The sequence below is a fragment of the Aethalodelphis obliquidens genome, unplaced genomic scaffold (genome assembly GCF_003676395.1).
Source record: "Aethalodelphis obliquidens isolate GAN/ISIS:26980383/991018 unplaced genomic scaffold, ASM367639v1 scaffold43, whole genome shotgun sequence".
Lineage (NCBI taxonomy): Eukaryota > Metazoa > Chordata > Mammalia > Artiodactyla > Delphinidae > Aethalodelphis > Aethalodelphis obliquidens.
This window is the reverse complement of record NW_020837987.1, coordinates 15,180,949-15,197,075: the sequence shown is the minus strand read 5'-3', so window position 1 is coordinate 15,197,075 and position 16,127 is coordinate 15,180,949. Positions and strand designations below refer to the sequence as shown.

Sequence of the window (16,127 nt, the reverse complement as noted above, 5' to 3'; positions counted from 1 at the left end):
AGGCAGGGGACACGGTTTTATCCCTGGTCTGGGAAGATCCCACATGCCGCGGAGCAACTAAGTCTGTGTGCCACAACTACTGAACCTGCGCTCTAGAGCCTCCGAACTACAGCTACTGAAGCCCACGCGCCTAGAACCGGTGCTCCGCAACAAGAGAAGCCACAGAAATGAGAAGCCCGCGCACCACAAGGCAGAGTAGACCAGAGAAAGCCCGTGCCTAGCAACGAAGACCCAGCACAGCCCAAAATAAATAAATTAATTAAAACCTTGAGGGTGTTTTACGTTTTTTTGGTACTAAGTTTTCAAAATCCGGTGTGTATGTTACGCTTACAACCCGTCTCTATTCAGATTCAACCACGGTTCTGTGGCAAATGTGACGAGAGGGCCTCGAGTGGGAGCTGGGGAAAATGCTGTTCTCAGCTCCAACCACAAGGGGGTCACTGACCACACCTTGCATTGGGTGGCCATTGACGGAAGAGCAAAGTCTTTCCTTCCGCTGCCTGGCTGGGGAGCTTTGCTCTCTCCTCCCACCTCCCCACCGGTCCCCCTGGCCTGAGCCCGCCTCCAAGGGCGAGAGACACAGTCTGGCAGAAACCTGAAGGTCCCCTGTGAACACTGGAAACCTTCCATGACCTCAAGATCCATGTGTACATTCATTCATTCATTCATTCTGCAAATATTTATTGAGCACCCAATTTGTGACAGCAATGAACAAAACAAAAACCTGCCCTCATGGGAGAGGCCAGAAAAGGAGGAAAATAAGTAGAGTATGTAGTGTGTCAGATGGTGATAAACTGATTAATCGGAGGATGGGAAGCATGCCACACGTGTATGTAGGGTGGATACGGCAGACCTCGAGGAGAAGACGACATTTGAGCAGAGACCCACACAGGGTGAGGCAGTGGGCTCTGCAGATGTGCGGGAAGGGCGATGCTGGCCAGGGAACAGCGTGTGCGCACGCCAAGGGAGGCAGGCGAGTGGTGGAGCGGGTAACTGGAGGAGAGAGGTAAGAGGGGCCAGACTGCATGGGCGCAGCTGTGATTTTGAGGCGGAAGCCACGGAGATTTTGGAGCAGAGGAGTGATAAAGGATCATCCTTTATTCACGAAGCCAACATTTGCTGGCATCTCCCAGGAGCCAGGCCCTGCACGGGGCACTGGGGAAACAGAGCTGGGTGAGCCCCAGTCCCCGCCCTCAGTGGGCTCTCTGTCTGATGGGGGAGGCGGCACGGACCGACACTGGCAAATCAAGACCCAAAGGGATACGTGTCACGGCGGGGGTTAGTAAGGGCACAGGGGAGCCCAGAGGTGGGGCGACCAACTTAGCGTGGGGCGTCACAGAACGCTTTCTGAAGGAGGTAGTGTTTAAACCAGGCCCGAGAAGATGAGTAAGAATGAGCACGGGGAAAAGGGTGGAGGAGGACGGGTGCACCTGCGGCCCAGAGAACAGCAGGTGGAAAGCCTGCAGGGAAGGACACACCGTGAACCGGGCGGAATGGCTGCTTCTGGTGCAGGACGCCTGGGTAGGAGCTGGTGAGGACGGCCAGCGTCCCCCCACCCCACCCCCAAGAGGGTCAGAATGCCATTGCACAAGGCAGATTTCCCGCTGGGGTGATGGGGCACCAGGAAGGGTTTAGAGCAGACAGGCCTCGCCCCGGGTGTCAGAAAGAGCCTTCTGGGTCTGTGTCTAGGAGGACTGTGGGGTGGGGCTGGGGGAGGGGGACTTAAAGGCCAAGAGGCCAGGGAGAAGCCAAAACCATTAGGGGGTGGGAATGGTGGGAACAGAGATGAGGGCTATTTAAGAAGTCTGGAAATCCTACTAAACTCTAGGGTGTGCTTTGTAAGTATTAAGAGCTCCTGCCTAAACCCCCAAAACTGTAAATACAAGAGAAACCTCTCCTAGACAGGCTGACCAAAAATAAAGATGTTTGCCACTTAGGCAGATGGCCGTGGTGAGCACAGCCGAGTCTTTCTGAGGGAGAAAGTCGTGGTAAACAAGGAGGGTGGGGCGCGGGTGTTGCCCAGGCACGAAGCCTAGTCATCACGGAGCAGGGCTCTGGCTAGGGCGGAGGTCAGGAGATTTGGGGGCAGAGGAGTGATAAGGATCACCCCTTTATTCACGAAGCCAACGTCTGCTGGCATCTCCCAGGAGCCAGGCCCTGCATGGGGCACTGGGGAAACAGAGCTGGGTGAGCCCCAGTCCCTGCCCTCAGTGGGCTCTCTGTCTGGGAGCCCATGGGCCCTGGTGAAGGCAGCCCTTACCTAAACACAAGGGGTCCTTTATACTTATCGAATGTCTGTGAAAGGACCAGGACTGATGAGGCTCCCCACACCTTAAGGTACCGTCCCCTGGAGTCAGAAGCATTCTTCCCTGCAAGGATTTAGAACCCAATCTCAGAAAGATGGGCTTCCCCACCTTCCCCCTGTGCGTGCTCTCCCAGGGCTGGGTAATTAGAGGTTCCTGTCAGGTCTGAAGATGTGGGGGCATTGGGTGCAGGGATTCTGGGGAGAGGAAGGCTCTCAATAATGTCACTCTCATTCAGCCTGTTTTCATAGAGCCCCAGCACATGCCAGGTACCGGAGTGGGCTCCAGGGATTCAGCAGTGAACACCTTAGACAACGTCCCTGCCCTCATGAAGCCTCAGTCTGAGTGAGAGAAATGTTTCTTCATTCCATAAATGTTTACTGAGCACCTACTATGTGCCAGGGAACAGAAGCCAAGAAAGCAGGCAAAACCCCCTGCCCTGTCAGAGATGGCACTCAAGTTGTGGGAGATAGACTACACAGAAAAGGAGATAAATAAAACACGAGGGACATCCAATGGTGATAAATGCCACAGAGAAAAAACAACAACAAAAAAGGAAGCAAACACATAAAGCAATTATAGATTGAAATGAGACATAGGAAGGAAACCAACAAGGGGCTGAGATAGAAACTAGAAGGGAATGTCTACTCTAGAGAAGGTGATCATGGGCAGAGGGATGGGACACGTGTCCCAGGCAGAGGGAACAGCAGAGACAGGCCCTGAGGTGGGAAGGCACCTACCATGTCAAGAAAGTCAAGGAAGTCTAGGGGGTCCGAGGCACAGTGCGTGACGGAATGGTGAGGCTGGAGAGCCGGACACAGAGTGCCTTGGAGGTGTTTAGGTGTTATTACAATTGCAGTGGGAAATCATAGATGGGCTTTAAGCAGGGTTTAATATGATACTCTTTTATATTTTAAGAACACATTGCCTGCCAAGTGGAGAATGAACTTAGTGTGGGGTAGGAGTGGGGGGAGGTGGGAACGTGAATGTGGAAGCAGGTGGGAACGTGAATGTGGAAGCAGGGAGACTAGCTGGCATGCTCTTGCACCTGTCCAGGTGAGATATAAGGGTAGCTTGGACAAGGGTGAGTGAGAGGGAGTAAGTGGGTGGACTCAGTGTCTATTTTGACACTAAGGTGACGTGAATTGCCAAAGTAGGAAGTGGGCGTGAGGGAGGGATCAAGGACCACTCCCAGCTTTTGACAGAAGCAACTGGGGAGAGGATGGTGTCACCGCCAACAAAGGGAAATAAGTGATTGATGATGGAGATGGAGGGAGGTGGGGCAGAGATGTTCGTTGGCTGTTGACGGGGCATCAGGGACACCCAGGTGTGTATGCAGAAGCTGCCTGGCATGTAGCAGATTCAGGTGCTGACTCAGAGCCATCTAAGAGATTACCCAGAGAGAGTTCGCGTAATCAAAGAGACACATGGAATCAGCAGCAGAGGAGCATGGAGTCAGATGGACTGGGGTTCCAATCCAAGCTCCACCACTTGCTTGTTGGGCAACTGACCTCATTTCTCTCAGTTTCCGCATCTGTAGAATGGGTGTGATTGTGTGCCCCTCACAGGGCCAATGGGGGAATTAAGCAAGACGTGACACTTAGGAGGTACTAGAGAAATTGCCAACCAAGAGCTGATGGGGGACAGAAGACAACGGTGAGGGTCCTTTGGTTTTTTGTTTGTTTGTTTTGTTTTGTTTTGTTTTTTGTTTTGGCAGCCTGTGGGATCTTAGTTCCCTGATCAGGGATCGAACCCATGCCCCCTGCAGTGGAAGGGTGGCGTCCTAACCACTGGACTGCCAGGAAATTCCCAAGGTGAGGGTCCATTTGCACATACCAGAAACACTCTTTGCACGAACTCTCAGACGCTGGGGCTGTTCCAGGAGACGAGGATCCAGCAGAGAACTCCCCGCCCTCGATGGCATGGAGACAGATTTGGAGACAGAATGGCGTGGCATTTAACAGCCAGATGACCCAGCTCCCAATCCCGGCTAATGCCATTTGCACAAGTGACTTCTGCCTGAGACCCAGTTTCCTCATCTCTAACGCGGTACTAACCCTAACCCTAACCCTAACCTCATAAAGCTCTTGTGAGGATTAAATGTGATAATGTATGGAAAGTCCTTGACAACCTGCCAGATTTGTATTATAAATGGAGATAGAGACAGGCATTTGCTGACAGGGAGTCAGGAGCCCCCAGGAGAGAGGACCCCCTGGCTTCACAGTCCCTCAGCCTCCAGGTGGCCGGAGACCACCTCCCCCATCACCCATTCCCACAGGTACACCCTGGCCGCTACCTCCATCAGAAGAGCTCCACCCCTAAAACCACAAAAGCCCACGTCCCACTCCCTGACCACAGCCTCCCATGCTTCCACCGCAAAGACACCCTGACCCTCTGTGTGCAGCCCTCCCTCCACCAAGGCCCTTCTTTCTGCACTTCCTTTACCCCTACATTCCGCCCCTTTGCCACACCCCCTCCCACTGTCCTTTGCTGGAGGAAAACGAAACAAAATCACCCAGCCGCTCCGAGGACGCCTCTTTAAATTCCTGGTCACCAACCTCACCCGGGAACCTGCTAGCCGTCCTCCCCTCCCCAGCCAGGTGCCCGTTGAGATGAGTTGGCCCGGGCCTCCCCGTCTCCCTGGCCCAGCCCTCCCTCCACGTCTGGCCACCCGACCCACACCCCACCTGCAAACTCCCGCCCTCATTTCCTTCTATTTTCTTCCCTGGCCCATGCTGCACCAGCCACACTGGCCTCCTCACTGGTCCCCAGACACATCAGCCCTCCTTCCACCCCAGGGCCTTTGCACATGCTGCTCTCTCTGTCTGGAACAGTCTTCCCCCAGTATCCCTGACAATCTGCAGGTCTTTGCTCAAAGATCGCCTCAGGCAGGCCTTCCCCGGACACTGACCTCCTCCTTAGCACTTAGCACTCATAACTTGTGCTTATTTAACTTTCTTTTGCTTGGTTGCCTTTCCTTCCACAATGGAAGCCTCAGGAGGGTAGGGATCTCCATCTATTTTGTTTATTGCTATATCCTCAGCACTTAGAACCATGCCTGATACCCAGTAGGTGCTCAAGAAATATTTGTTGAATGGAAGGAAGGATAGGGAGAAAGGGAGGGAGGGAAGGAGGAACGAAAGAAGCTAACCCACATAAAGAAGTGACCTGGATACACAAATTGTGCTTATCCACACGGTGTTGTATGATCCAGCCTTAAAAAGGAAGGAAATTCTTGGGACTTCCCTGGTGGTCCAGTGGTTAAGAATCTGCACTCCCACTGTAGGGGGTGCAGGTTGGATCCCTGGTCCGGAAAATAAGATTCTGCATGCCGCATGCTGCAGCAAAACAAAGTATAAAAAAAGGAAGGAAATTCTGACATGAGCCTTGAGGATATTATGCTCAGGGAAATAAGGCAGACACACAGGAGATAATCACACAATGACTACATGATGACACTTACATGAAATACCTAGAGTAGTCAAATTCATAGAGACAGAAAGGAGGATGAAGGTTACCAGGGCTGGGGGAGGGAGGATGGGAAGCCCGTGTTTCATGGGGACAGAGCTGCAGTTGGGGAAGATGAAAAGGTTTTGGAGACGGATGGTGAAGGCTGCACAACCAGGTGAATGTACTGCATGCCATTTAAAGATGTTTTAAGGGGCTTCCCTGGTGGCGCAGTGATTAAGAATCCACCTGCCAATGCAGGGGACATGGGTTCGATCCTTGATCCTGGAAGATCCCACGTGCCGCGGAGCAACTAAGCCCGTGCGCCACAACTCCTGAGCCTGCGCTCTAGAGCCCGTGTGCCACAACTACTGAATCCCGCACGCCCAGAGCCTGTGGTCCGCAACAAGAGAAGCCACCGCAATGAGAAGCCCGTGCACCGCAACAAAGAGTAGCCCCCGCTCGCCGCAACTAGAGAAAAGCCCGAGCACATCAACGAAGACCCAACGCAGCCAAAAATAAATAAATAAATAAAAATATATTTAAAAAAATGTTTTAAATGGTAAGTTTTATGTTATGTATCTATTATATTTATGTATTTATTATGTTATGTATGTATTATACTTCACCACAATAAAAAATTTTATTTTTAAAAAAGTTTTGAACATTAAAAAAAAAGCAGAAAGAAGAACATGACACAGCACCTGGCTGAACCAAGACCTCAGTACATGTGTGGGGTTTGTTTTGGGTTTTGTTTTTTGACAATTTAAAGCTGGAAATTCTTTTTTTTTAACTTTTAATTTCGTATTGGAGTATAGTTGATTAACAATGTTGTGTTACAATGTTCACTGCAGCTCTATTTACAGTAGCCAGGACATGGAAGCAACCTAAGTGTCCATCGACAGATGAATGGATAAAGAAGGTGTGGCACATATATACAATGGAATATTACTCAGCCATAAAAAGAAATGAAATTGAGTTATTTGTGGTGAGGTGGATGGACCTAGAGTCTGTCATACAGAGTGAAGTAAGTCAGAAAGAGAAAAACAAATACCATATGCTAACACATATATATGGAATCTAAAAAAAAAAAAAAAAGGTCATGAAGAACCTAGGGGCAGGACGGGAATAAAGATGCAGACCTACTAGAGAATGGACTTGAGGACACGGGGAGGGGGAAGGGTAAGCTGGGACGAAGTGAGAGAGTGGCACGGACATATATACACTACCAAATGTAAAATAGATGGCTAGTGGGAAGCAGCCGCATAGCACAGAGAGGTCAGCTCGGTGCTTTGCGACCACCTAGAGGGGTGGGATAGGGAGGGTGGGAGGCAGACACAAGAGGGAGGGGATACGGGGATATATGTATATGTATAACTGATTCACTTTGTTATAAAGCAGAAACTAACACCATTGTAAAGCAATTATACTCCAATAAAGATGTTAAAACGAACAAACAAACAGACACCAACAAAAAAAGGTTGTGTTAGTTTAAGGTGTACAGCAAAGTGACCCAGTTATACATATACACGTATTTTCAAATTCTTCTCCCATTTAGGTTGTTTTATAATATTGAGCCGCGGTACCCAGCTTAGACAGGCCGCCCTCTGCAAACACTGTCCCCGCCCCTGGGGCTTCATCAGGCCCTTCATCACTGCCACCCCTTCCCACCCCCCACCCCCATTCGAGCACAAATCACACCAGACTGACTTTCCTGTTGCCTCTTAGGCCTTTCCTGCCAGACTGTGAGTTTCTTGAAGGCAAGGACTGTGGCCATATGTTCATGGATTCATTCATCATCAAATATTTTTTGAGGCCCCCTGTCATGGCAAACAGTCCTGTGGCGGGTGGAGTAGGGAGCAAAGCAGCCCAGAGTGGAGTCTGACGGGAGGGGAATGAGTAGCCTGGCAGTGAACCGAGGGAACGAGGGGCTGGAACGGGGAGGATAAGGCAGTTAACTGAGCCCTATTCGTGGTTGCATCCCCAGCGCTTTTTTCTTGCGCTCCCTGGGGTTTGCCGGGGCTTGTGCTCGAGCTGAGTGTTCTTTCTAGGAAGAGGGAGATCTCAGGTTTACCTAAGCCTTCTAGCTCAGCAGAGGGTCCCCACGCGTCCCCCAAATCACAGCCTTCTGCTCAAATGGAGGGGGGCAGGGCTTGCGCTTACCAGGAATTTGTTTTGTTGTTAATTCTTTATTTGGAAATAATGATAGACTCCCAGGAAGCTGCACAGCGAGTACAGAGTCCCAGTACCCTTCCCCCAGCCTCCCCCAGTCCTGACAGCTCAGATAACTGCAGTCCAAACTCAGAGTCGGGAAATCGACGAGGGTACCGTGCTATTGACGGGACTACAGGTCTCATTCGGTGTTCGTTGTCTACGTGCATCTAGTTGCCCGTGCACCTATGTGCACGTGTGTTTCTGGGTCATTTTATCGCAAGTGTGGATCCGTGTAACCACAGTGGCATCAAGATGCGGATCTGAACGCTCGCAGGGCAGCTGCCTGTCCGCCCCACGCCTTCAGAGGGGTTTCTGTTCGTGCATCTCGCCCTTCTGGTTTACCAGGGCCTGAGCCAAGACCTTCAGTTCAAAGCAGCGAGGCCCCTCAGCAGAGCCAGTTCACGGGAAACGGACACGCACAGGGGGCTAGGTGGGCACGTGGATTCAGAGGCACAGAGGGACTCCCTAGGGGCAGAGACCAGCCCGCGGGAAAGGGGAGGAAAGTGGTTTGGGAGCAAGCCCCGGGGTTGGTGAGGGAGGGAGGGTGCAGAGACGTGGCCTCTTGAGTCGCTGCGTGGTGGTCCGGATGGGCTGCCCAAGCCCAGAGACAGACACAGTCATTAGGGAATTTAAGAGGCTGGGGGAGGGGCTGAGGCCAGCTAGCCCCGCCCAAAGTTAGGATGAGTCCCCCAAACCCAGGCCCTCCTCTGTCTGCCTGGAACCATTCCCCACCTGTGCCCCTCTCTCTGGGTCCCCGTCCTCCTCTCTCTGGGTCCCTGTACCCCTCTCTCTGGGTCTCTGTGCCCCTCTCTCTGGGTCTCTGTGCCCCTCTCTCTGGGTCCCTGTCCCCCTCTCTCTGGGTCTCTGTGCCCCTCTCTCTGGGTCTCTGTGCCCCTCTCTCTGGGTCTCTGTCCCCCTCTCTCTGGGTCCCTCTCTCTCCCACTCTCCCCCCACCTCTCTGCAGAGCCTGAGTTGGGGGGCACAAGTTCTGCCCTGAGCCCCCGCCCTCCCTCCCTGCCGGGGCCCTTGCTCCCCCACCCTTCAGGACTGTGTGGACCACAAGGTCAGAGAGCCTAGGAGACAGGACCACCTGGCACCAGTTGCCTCCAGCACCTCCAGTCTCCTGCCGGCTCCCCACCCCCACCCCCTTCTCTCTTCCTCTGCGGCTGTGTGTCCTCTGCGTCCCGCTCTCCCTCCATCTCCCCACTGTCCCCTGCCTGGGCCTGCATCTCCGCCTCACTGTTCCCTGTATCACCACTTCCTTATCTGTCATCTCTTGGCCTCCTTTCATCATCACTGCTATTATTCTGTATGAGTGTGTTTGGAGTTGGGGTACCTCTGCCTCTTTTCTCTCTCTTCATTTTTTTCTCTTTCTCTGTGCCTGTTTCTATTCTGCCTCCCCCTTCTTCCCTCTGTTTTTCTGCTTCTGTCTCTCACTTTTCCACACTCACCTCTCCATGAGTGTCTGCCCCTGTGCCCTGTCCCCATCTGTTTTGTCTCTTTCTATCTGCCTCCCTTCCGCATCTATATTCATCTGCTCTTTGTCCGTCTCCCTAAATTCTCTCTACCTCTGACTCTTCTCTCTCTGGCCTGTATTTCTCTTACTCTTTCTCTGCCTCTCCACCTTCATATGCTACTTCTCTCACATTTCCTAGATTCCCTCTCCTCCCATGGCAGCCCCTCTCTCGGTCTCTGTCCCTCCCTCTCTCAGACTCTCTCCCACCCCCACCCCGTCCACCCTGCCCTGGGGTCCCCCTCCCGGGATTCCTTCCAGATTACAACACCTTCACCTACCAGGCAGGCAGGTTCTCATTAACAATTGGGACTACTTCTCTGGTGAGAGAGGAGAGAGAAGAGATGGGATAGGCTATCCTGGAATGGGAAGTAGGCAATAAAAAAAAAAAAAAGTCAGAAGGGCGGAGGACAAGCGTCAGCTACTCAGACCAGAGATAAAAGGCCTCCATGAGTGACAAGGAAGACATCTTCCCCACTCCTCCAGACAGGAGACATCAGGGCAGGACCTGAACCCATCTCAGCATCCTCTCTCCAGCCACCAAGGAGCCCCCAGACCCTGCCCTCCTCGTTTCTGGCCTCTATTCTGTCCCTCATCCATGTCTCTAAGGTCTTAGTCTCTGTCTAAGACGCTCTGTCTCTGACCTATAACTTCTGGGTCTCTCGCAGCCTCCTTAACCCTCACTTTCTCTCTACATCTGCTGGAATCCAACCCCCAGCCCTCAGAATGTTCCTCCTGCTGACAGCACTTCAGATCTTGGCTGTAGGTAAGACAGCAGTGGGGCCTGGACTCTGAGAAGAGATGGGGAAGGGTCCTGGGGACCCGATGTGCTCACAGATGACCTGATGAGAAGGGGCAGGGAGTCGTTTGGGGATCATGGCTGAGGAGCACGCTGGAGGGGGCGCCTAAGTTCTAAGTTGTGGAGGTATTAGGAGGTTGCAGGGTCCAGGGGGTTGTAGGAGACGGGGAGAAATAAAAGAGGAATTGAGAAAAACTATCAGGTCTTGACTGGGTCTTATTAGAAAGGACAGCAGGACACTTCTTGATTGTGTTAGGGAAGAACTGATACGGGAAAGACAACGTGTTGCCAGAAATGATGGTGGGAAGGATGATGGGATGGTGAGCTCTCGGCAGGGAGGGTGGGTGTGGGGAGAGATAGCGGATCCTGGGGGGTCACATTGAGTGAGAAGTTCGGGGAAGGAACAGGGAGCTCCCTGAAGGTGTTGGAGGATTCCTGGGTGGAATTGTGCTGTATTGTGAAAAGTGATGACAGAAAGTATTCATGGAAAAGCAGAGTCAATCATAGTAGCTGTATCAGGACCCTGGAGGAGGTGGCCCTGGGATCCAATAATAGATACTATGGAGGTGCCTGGGGGTGGGGGGGTGTCAGAAAACTCCCTGGTTATGTTGGGATAATAATGGGGGCAGTGTTGGGCATATCTCCTATAGGGTGGGGTAGATAAAGGCGGGGGGTTTAAGGATTAGGCAGAAAAGGGGGGATTTGTGGATTCCAGACGTCCTAGAGAGTTGGGGGTAGATGGAGAGCATCTGTTCATCTGCTTTCCCCACTCCACCTCACCCTTGCCTCCTCCTAGCCACGGCACAGAACCAAGGGGACAAGATAATTGGTGGTTCCAGATGCATCCGGAACTCCCAACCATGGCAGGCGGCCCTACTGGCAGGTCCCCACCGTAGTTTTCTCTGTGGAGGGTCCCTGCTGTCTGACGAATGGGTCATCACTGCTGCTCACTGCGCCCGTCCGTGAGTGAACCCCTCTTTGTTCTTCTGTCAAGTGCATTCCAGAGTCCAGCCCTGTGTGGAACCCAGTGCAGTAGCTGGACCCTGGTCTGGGGTCTAGATAAGAGCTTAGAACAGCAGACCCGGCTCAGAACGTGGAATCCAGCCATAAATCTTGAACTCAGTTTAGATTCTAAAAGCAGATCAACCGTTTAGAACCCACACACAAGCTTAGAGTCCCACACGGAATCTAGAATCTAACACATAACCTGAGATCCATCCAGAGGCCCAGCTCTACATAGAGACTAAGACTAGGAGTCTGTTCCAGAGTCGTGGTTGAATTCTGCACACAGTCCACCTCCAGAAACTCAGGACCCCCTCAGAACCCTGCCTGGAATCTAGAGTCAGGTTCAGAACCCACAGTCCAGCCCTAAATCCAGAAACCTGCTTACAGCGCAGAGCAGAAGATAAAGACAGAACCTGAAGCTTGTTCTAGATCCAACATTTAATCCAGAGTCTAGTCTACAGCTCCTCTCTGAGCAGCCTAGAGCCCAGACCTCAACCCACCGTCTACGTCCCAGAATGGAGGCCATAATCCAAAGCTTCATATTGAACCCAGAGCCCTTCTCAGATTCTAGACTGAAACCCGGACCTCAGACCCCAGACTAGAAGTCAACGTCCAGATGAAAGCTCACCCAGTGCCCATAAACCGGATGTAATGTCATAAACGGAAGTTCAGGGTAGAACCTAAGGCCCAGACTCTAGAATGGGAACCAACATCTAGAACCTGGGACCTGGAGCTCCGTCTAGAGCCCAGAGCCTGGCCTGAGGTCAAGGGCTCAGACCAGAGTCTAGAACCAAGAGCCCAGACTATCACCTGTAATCTGATCTAAGACAGAACCCAACCTAGAATCAAGAATGCAGACCAGCGTTTAGAGCCCTGAGCCCAGCTGGAGCACAGAGCTCAAACCGTTGTCTACAACCCAGGTCATCAACTAGAGCTTAATCAAGAACCCAGAACTCAACCTGGAAACTGGAGCTCACACCAGTATCCAGAAAGTGTGCTATCGTCCAGATTCAATCTAGAACCCAGCTCCTGGCTTAGAGTCCAAAGTTCCGGATGAGTCCAAAGGCCAGGCTAGAACTGGAATGGAGCCTCCCTGAAGCAATGGAGTGACTGGAACGGATCCTCCAGAATATCAGTTCTGACCTAGAGCCACAGCCCACAGTCTCACTTAGAACTCAGAGTATTGATCCAGGTGCAGACCCTAGGACAGAACCAAGACCGCTCAACCGTCACCTGATACCCAAGGGGGAAGGCAAAGTGCAGCCCACAAGGGGAAGGGGAGAATGGTAGGATCGGGTCCAGAGAGAAAGCCGAGGCTGGGGGAGAGTGTACAGGATGCCAGGAGACACTCAGCCTGCAGTTAGAGGGAGGGTTAGACATCACCAGGGAAGGGAGCATCGCTGGCGGGTGGGGAGAGGCCTCCAGGTCAGATCCTGAGCAGCGCTACTCTTGGGGGTCATGGGCCAGGAACCTGCGAGTTGCCCTGGGAAAGCACAACCTGAGGATTTGGGAGGTAACACAGCAGGTGCTGCGTGTGGTCCGCCAGGTGCCACACCCCCAGTACAACCCCTGGACCATCGCAAACGACCTGATGCTGCTGCAGCTGGAGCGGCCCGCTCGGCTGCGGAGGGCAGTGAGGCCCATCGCCGTGGCCAGCTCCTGTGCCAGCGCAGGGACTCCCTGCCTTGTGTCGGGCTGGGGCACAACATCCAGTCCCAACGGTGAGAGTCCTGCGTCAGGAAAGAGGGGCGGGAGCCTGCGTCCTGGGTCTGAGGGGGGAGGGGCCGGGGCCTGGATCCTGGGTCTGAGGGAGGAGGGGCCGGGGCCTGGATCCTGGGTCTGAGGGAGGAAGGGCTGGGGGCCTGGATCCTGGGGCTGAGGGAGGAGGGGCTGGGGGCCTGGATCCTGGGGCTGAGGGAGGAGGGGCCGGGGGCCTGGATCCTGGGGCTGAGGAGGAGGGGCCGGGGGCCTGGATCCTGGGTCTGAGGGGGAGGGGCTCAGGCCCTGACTCCTGGGGCTTGGTGGAGGGTCGACTCCGTCGTAACCCCTCAGTGCCCCTGCAGCCAGGTTCCCCAAGTTTCTGCAATGCGTGAACATCAACATCTCCTCGGATCGGGATTGTCAGTGGGCCTATCCTGGAGCCATCACCGCTGGCATGGTCTGCGCAGGGGTCCCCCAAGGTGGGAAGAACTCTTGTCAGGTGAGGCCCAGGGAGAGCATGGGCAGGGGGATTGTTTGGGGCAGGGACTTAGGTACAAAAGGACCGCAGGAACATGACGATCAGGGGAGTCCCCCCCCAACTCCACACACACAGAGAACGAGAGAGGTTGTAATAGCCGGGCTTCCTCCACGCCATTCGCCCTTGGGTACTGGACCTCAGTTTCCTCATCTGTCCCCTGGGGGTAGCAGGTCTTAGTCGGTGGAATGAGATGAGCTAGTCCATGGAGACAGCACAGAGCTCTGATGACCACTGTCATTGCCATCATCACATACTGGTACCTGGAAAGCCGGGCTCAGGTCCTCTAGAGGTCTTAATCCATCCCTGAGCAATGGCTCCAGAGACAGGGGATGTGGAAACACACACATAGTTTTCTAGAGACAGAGCTAAGATGAAGAGGGGCCCAAGGGACAGAGACAGAGTGGGAACCAGTGACCCCAACACCCAGGGGCTGAGATCTCCAGAGCCCCTGCCCAGGGGTCTCAGCCCACCCCCATCCCATCTTTGCCTCTCGGGTTCTCCATGCCCACGGCTCTGGTCATCTGTCTGTGGATGTCTCCATCTCTGTCTCTCCCCCTCAGGGTGACTCCGGGGGACCCCTGGTGTGCAGAGGAGAGCTCCAGGGCCTCGTGTCCTGGGGGATGGAGAACTGTGCCCAGCCTGATTACCCCAGCGTCTATACCAACCTGTGCAAGTACCAAACCTGGATCCAGGAGACCATACAGAGCAGATCTTAGCTGGTGTTACAGAATATCACCTGCCCACGTGCTCCCCAAGACCCTGCTCTTCTTTCCCAGAGCAGTTCCTTCAGGGGTTCTCTCTGCACCCCACCACATCCCGGTCATTATTCAAGGTGCCCCTGAGACACACAGAGCAGGAGTGTGAAGGCAAAGGCGCTGCACTGGCACCATATTCCGAAGAAGACAATTTTCAAAACTCTTGGTGTCTGTAAAAACCAGGGAAATACTACTAATAAAACTTTAACAATCCTAAATTCCATTCTCCATTCATTTAATTAACCCAACAGATATGCACACACAGGTCCAATCGTGCCCAGCCAGAAGCCATGTTCCAAATCACATGGTGTCCCCTGGGGGTCTGCCCCCTCACCATCCACTGTACTTGGTGCGGCAGAAGGAAGCGCCCCAGCCTTGCGCTGCGACCGTGAGCAGGGACCGCTGACGTCCCGGACTGGGAGGGCAAAGACCTAGCTTGTTTCCTGGAAAACACTATGGAAGTGAAGAGATCCTCGTTTCCCTAATCAGATCTCAGGTGAGGAGAGTTGAGTTAATCACACTCAGGTCCTGAGAGCTCTGCTCTCGTTTTCTTTCTTTCCATTTGTCATCCCTGGCTCTGGTTCCCCTCCCTCCCCAAAGGCATCAACACAGATGGCCTTGAATACCCTGCATCCTTGGAACACATGCATTGTCACATTGTGTTGCTTCTAATTTACACAAAATCATTGTGTTATGAATCTCATTCTCTTTCTTATTTTCATTCAACAACGATTATTTATCGGACACCTACTGTGTGCAAGGCATCGGTCTACTTATTGGGCACCTATGCACCAGGCATTGGTCTATTTACTGGGTACCTCCTATGCGCCAGGCATGGTTCTAGGTACTGGAAGTAGGGCTGCGAACGAGCCAGATAATCTAAATGTTTCTCGTCACAGAGCTTGCATTCTAGCAGGAGGTCACAGACAAGAAACAGTAAACATCATTTAAAAGCAAAGTAGAGGGCTTCCCTGGTGGCGCAGTGGTTGAGCGTCCGCCTGCCGACGCAGAGGACACGGGTTTGTGCCCCGGTCCGGGAAGATCCCACATGAAAGATTGCTGGGGTGAATATAGCCAATATTTTATAAAACTATAAATGGAGCCTAACCTTTAAAAATTGTGAATCACCATATTGTATACACCATATTGTATACCTAACCTTTAAAAATTGTGAATCACCAATAAATTATATAATATTTTACAGCAACTATACTTCAATTAAGAAAAAGAAAAAAGAGGGGAAAACACCATGGCTGGGGGGACTTCCCTGGTGGCACAGTGGTTAAAAATCTGCCTGCCAATGCAGGGGACATGGGTTCGATGCCTGATCCGGGAAGATCCCACATGCCGCAGAGCAACGAAGCCCCAGGGCCACAACTACTGAGCCTGCGCTCTAGAGCCACGATCTACAACTACCCACACGCCTAGAGCCCGTGCTCCGCAGCAAGAGAAGCCACCGCAATGAAAAGCCCGCACACCGCAACGAAGAGTAGCCCCTGCTCGCCACAACTAGAGAAAGCCCGGGTGCAGCAACAAAGACCCAACGCAGCATTAAAAAAACAAAAAGAAGATTGCTGGGAAGTGGAGACTGCACCCTCTGTCATGGTGATACAGACACACCTTGGCTCTCATGTGTGGCAACCACCCAAGCTCTGCGGAGGAAAGGGGTTGAAAGCAGCTGTGTACTTGAGTAGCTCTGAGCCCCCAGAGAGATGAAGACACGGACCACCCTATAATTCTTGGCCTGCATCCTACTATAAAGCTAAGTAAAAATAGTTTAAAGTAATCTTCAATCTGATTTCCAACTCCTATTCCCAGCTGTGATGGTTACGTACCCTATTTTATTGTTTCT

At 52.8% G+C, this 16,127-nt stretch overlaps 1 protein-coding gene and 1 long non-coding RNA gene across 4 annotated transcripts; both read left to right on the top strand.

Moving 5' to 3' along the window:
* The first annotated feature begins 193 nt into the window (after positions 1-193).
* LOC113605677 (uncharacterized) lies at positions 194-6,044 on the top strand. The gene is made up of 2 exons (XR_003427297.1): positions 194-1,006; positions 6,012-6,044. It is a non-coding gene; the product is annotated as an uncharacterized LOC113605677 (long non-coding RNA).
* A 3,812-nt stretch (positions 6,045-9,856) lies between these two features.
* Positions 9,857-14,493, top strand: LOC113605656 (kallikrein-14). 3 transcript variants are annotated; one of them, XM_027079174.1, is made up of 6 exons: positions 9,857-10,045; positions 10,181-10,243; positions 11,073-11,238; positions 12,749-13,002; positions 13,345-13,481; positions 14,081-14,493. In XM_027079174.1, the coding sequence occupies exons 2-6, from the start codon at positions 10,204-10,206 to the stop codon at positions 14,234-14,236; spliced, it is 753 nt and encodes a 250-aa protein (XP_026934975.1). In that variant the 5' UTR covers positions 9,857-10,045; positions 10,181-10,203; the 3' UTR covers positions 14,237-14,493. The 3 variants fall into 3 exon arrangements, with proteins under 3 accessions (XP_026934975.1, XP_026934973.1, XP_026934974.1); XM_027079172.1 differs by having other exon boundaries at positions 9,858-10,087; positions 10,183-10,243; XM_027079173.1 differs by having other exon boundaries at positions 9,861-10,243.
* Positions 14,494-16,127: the final 1,634 nt, after the last annotated feature.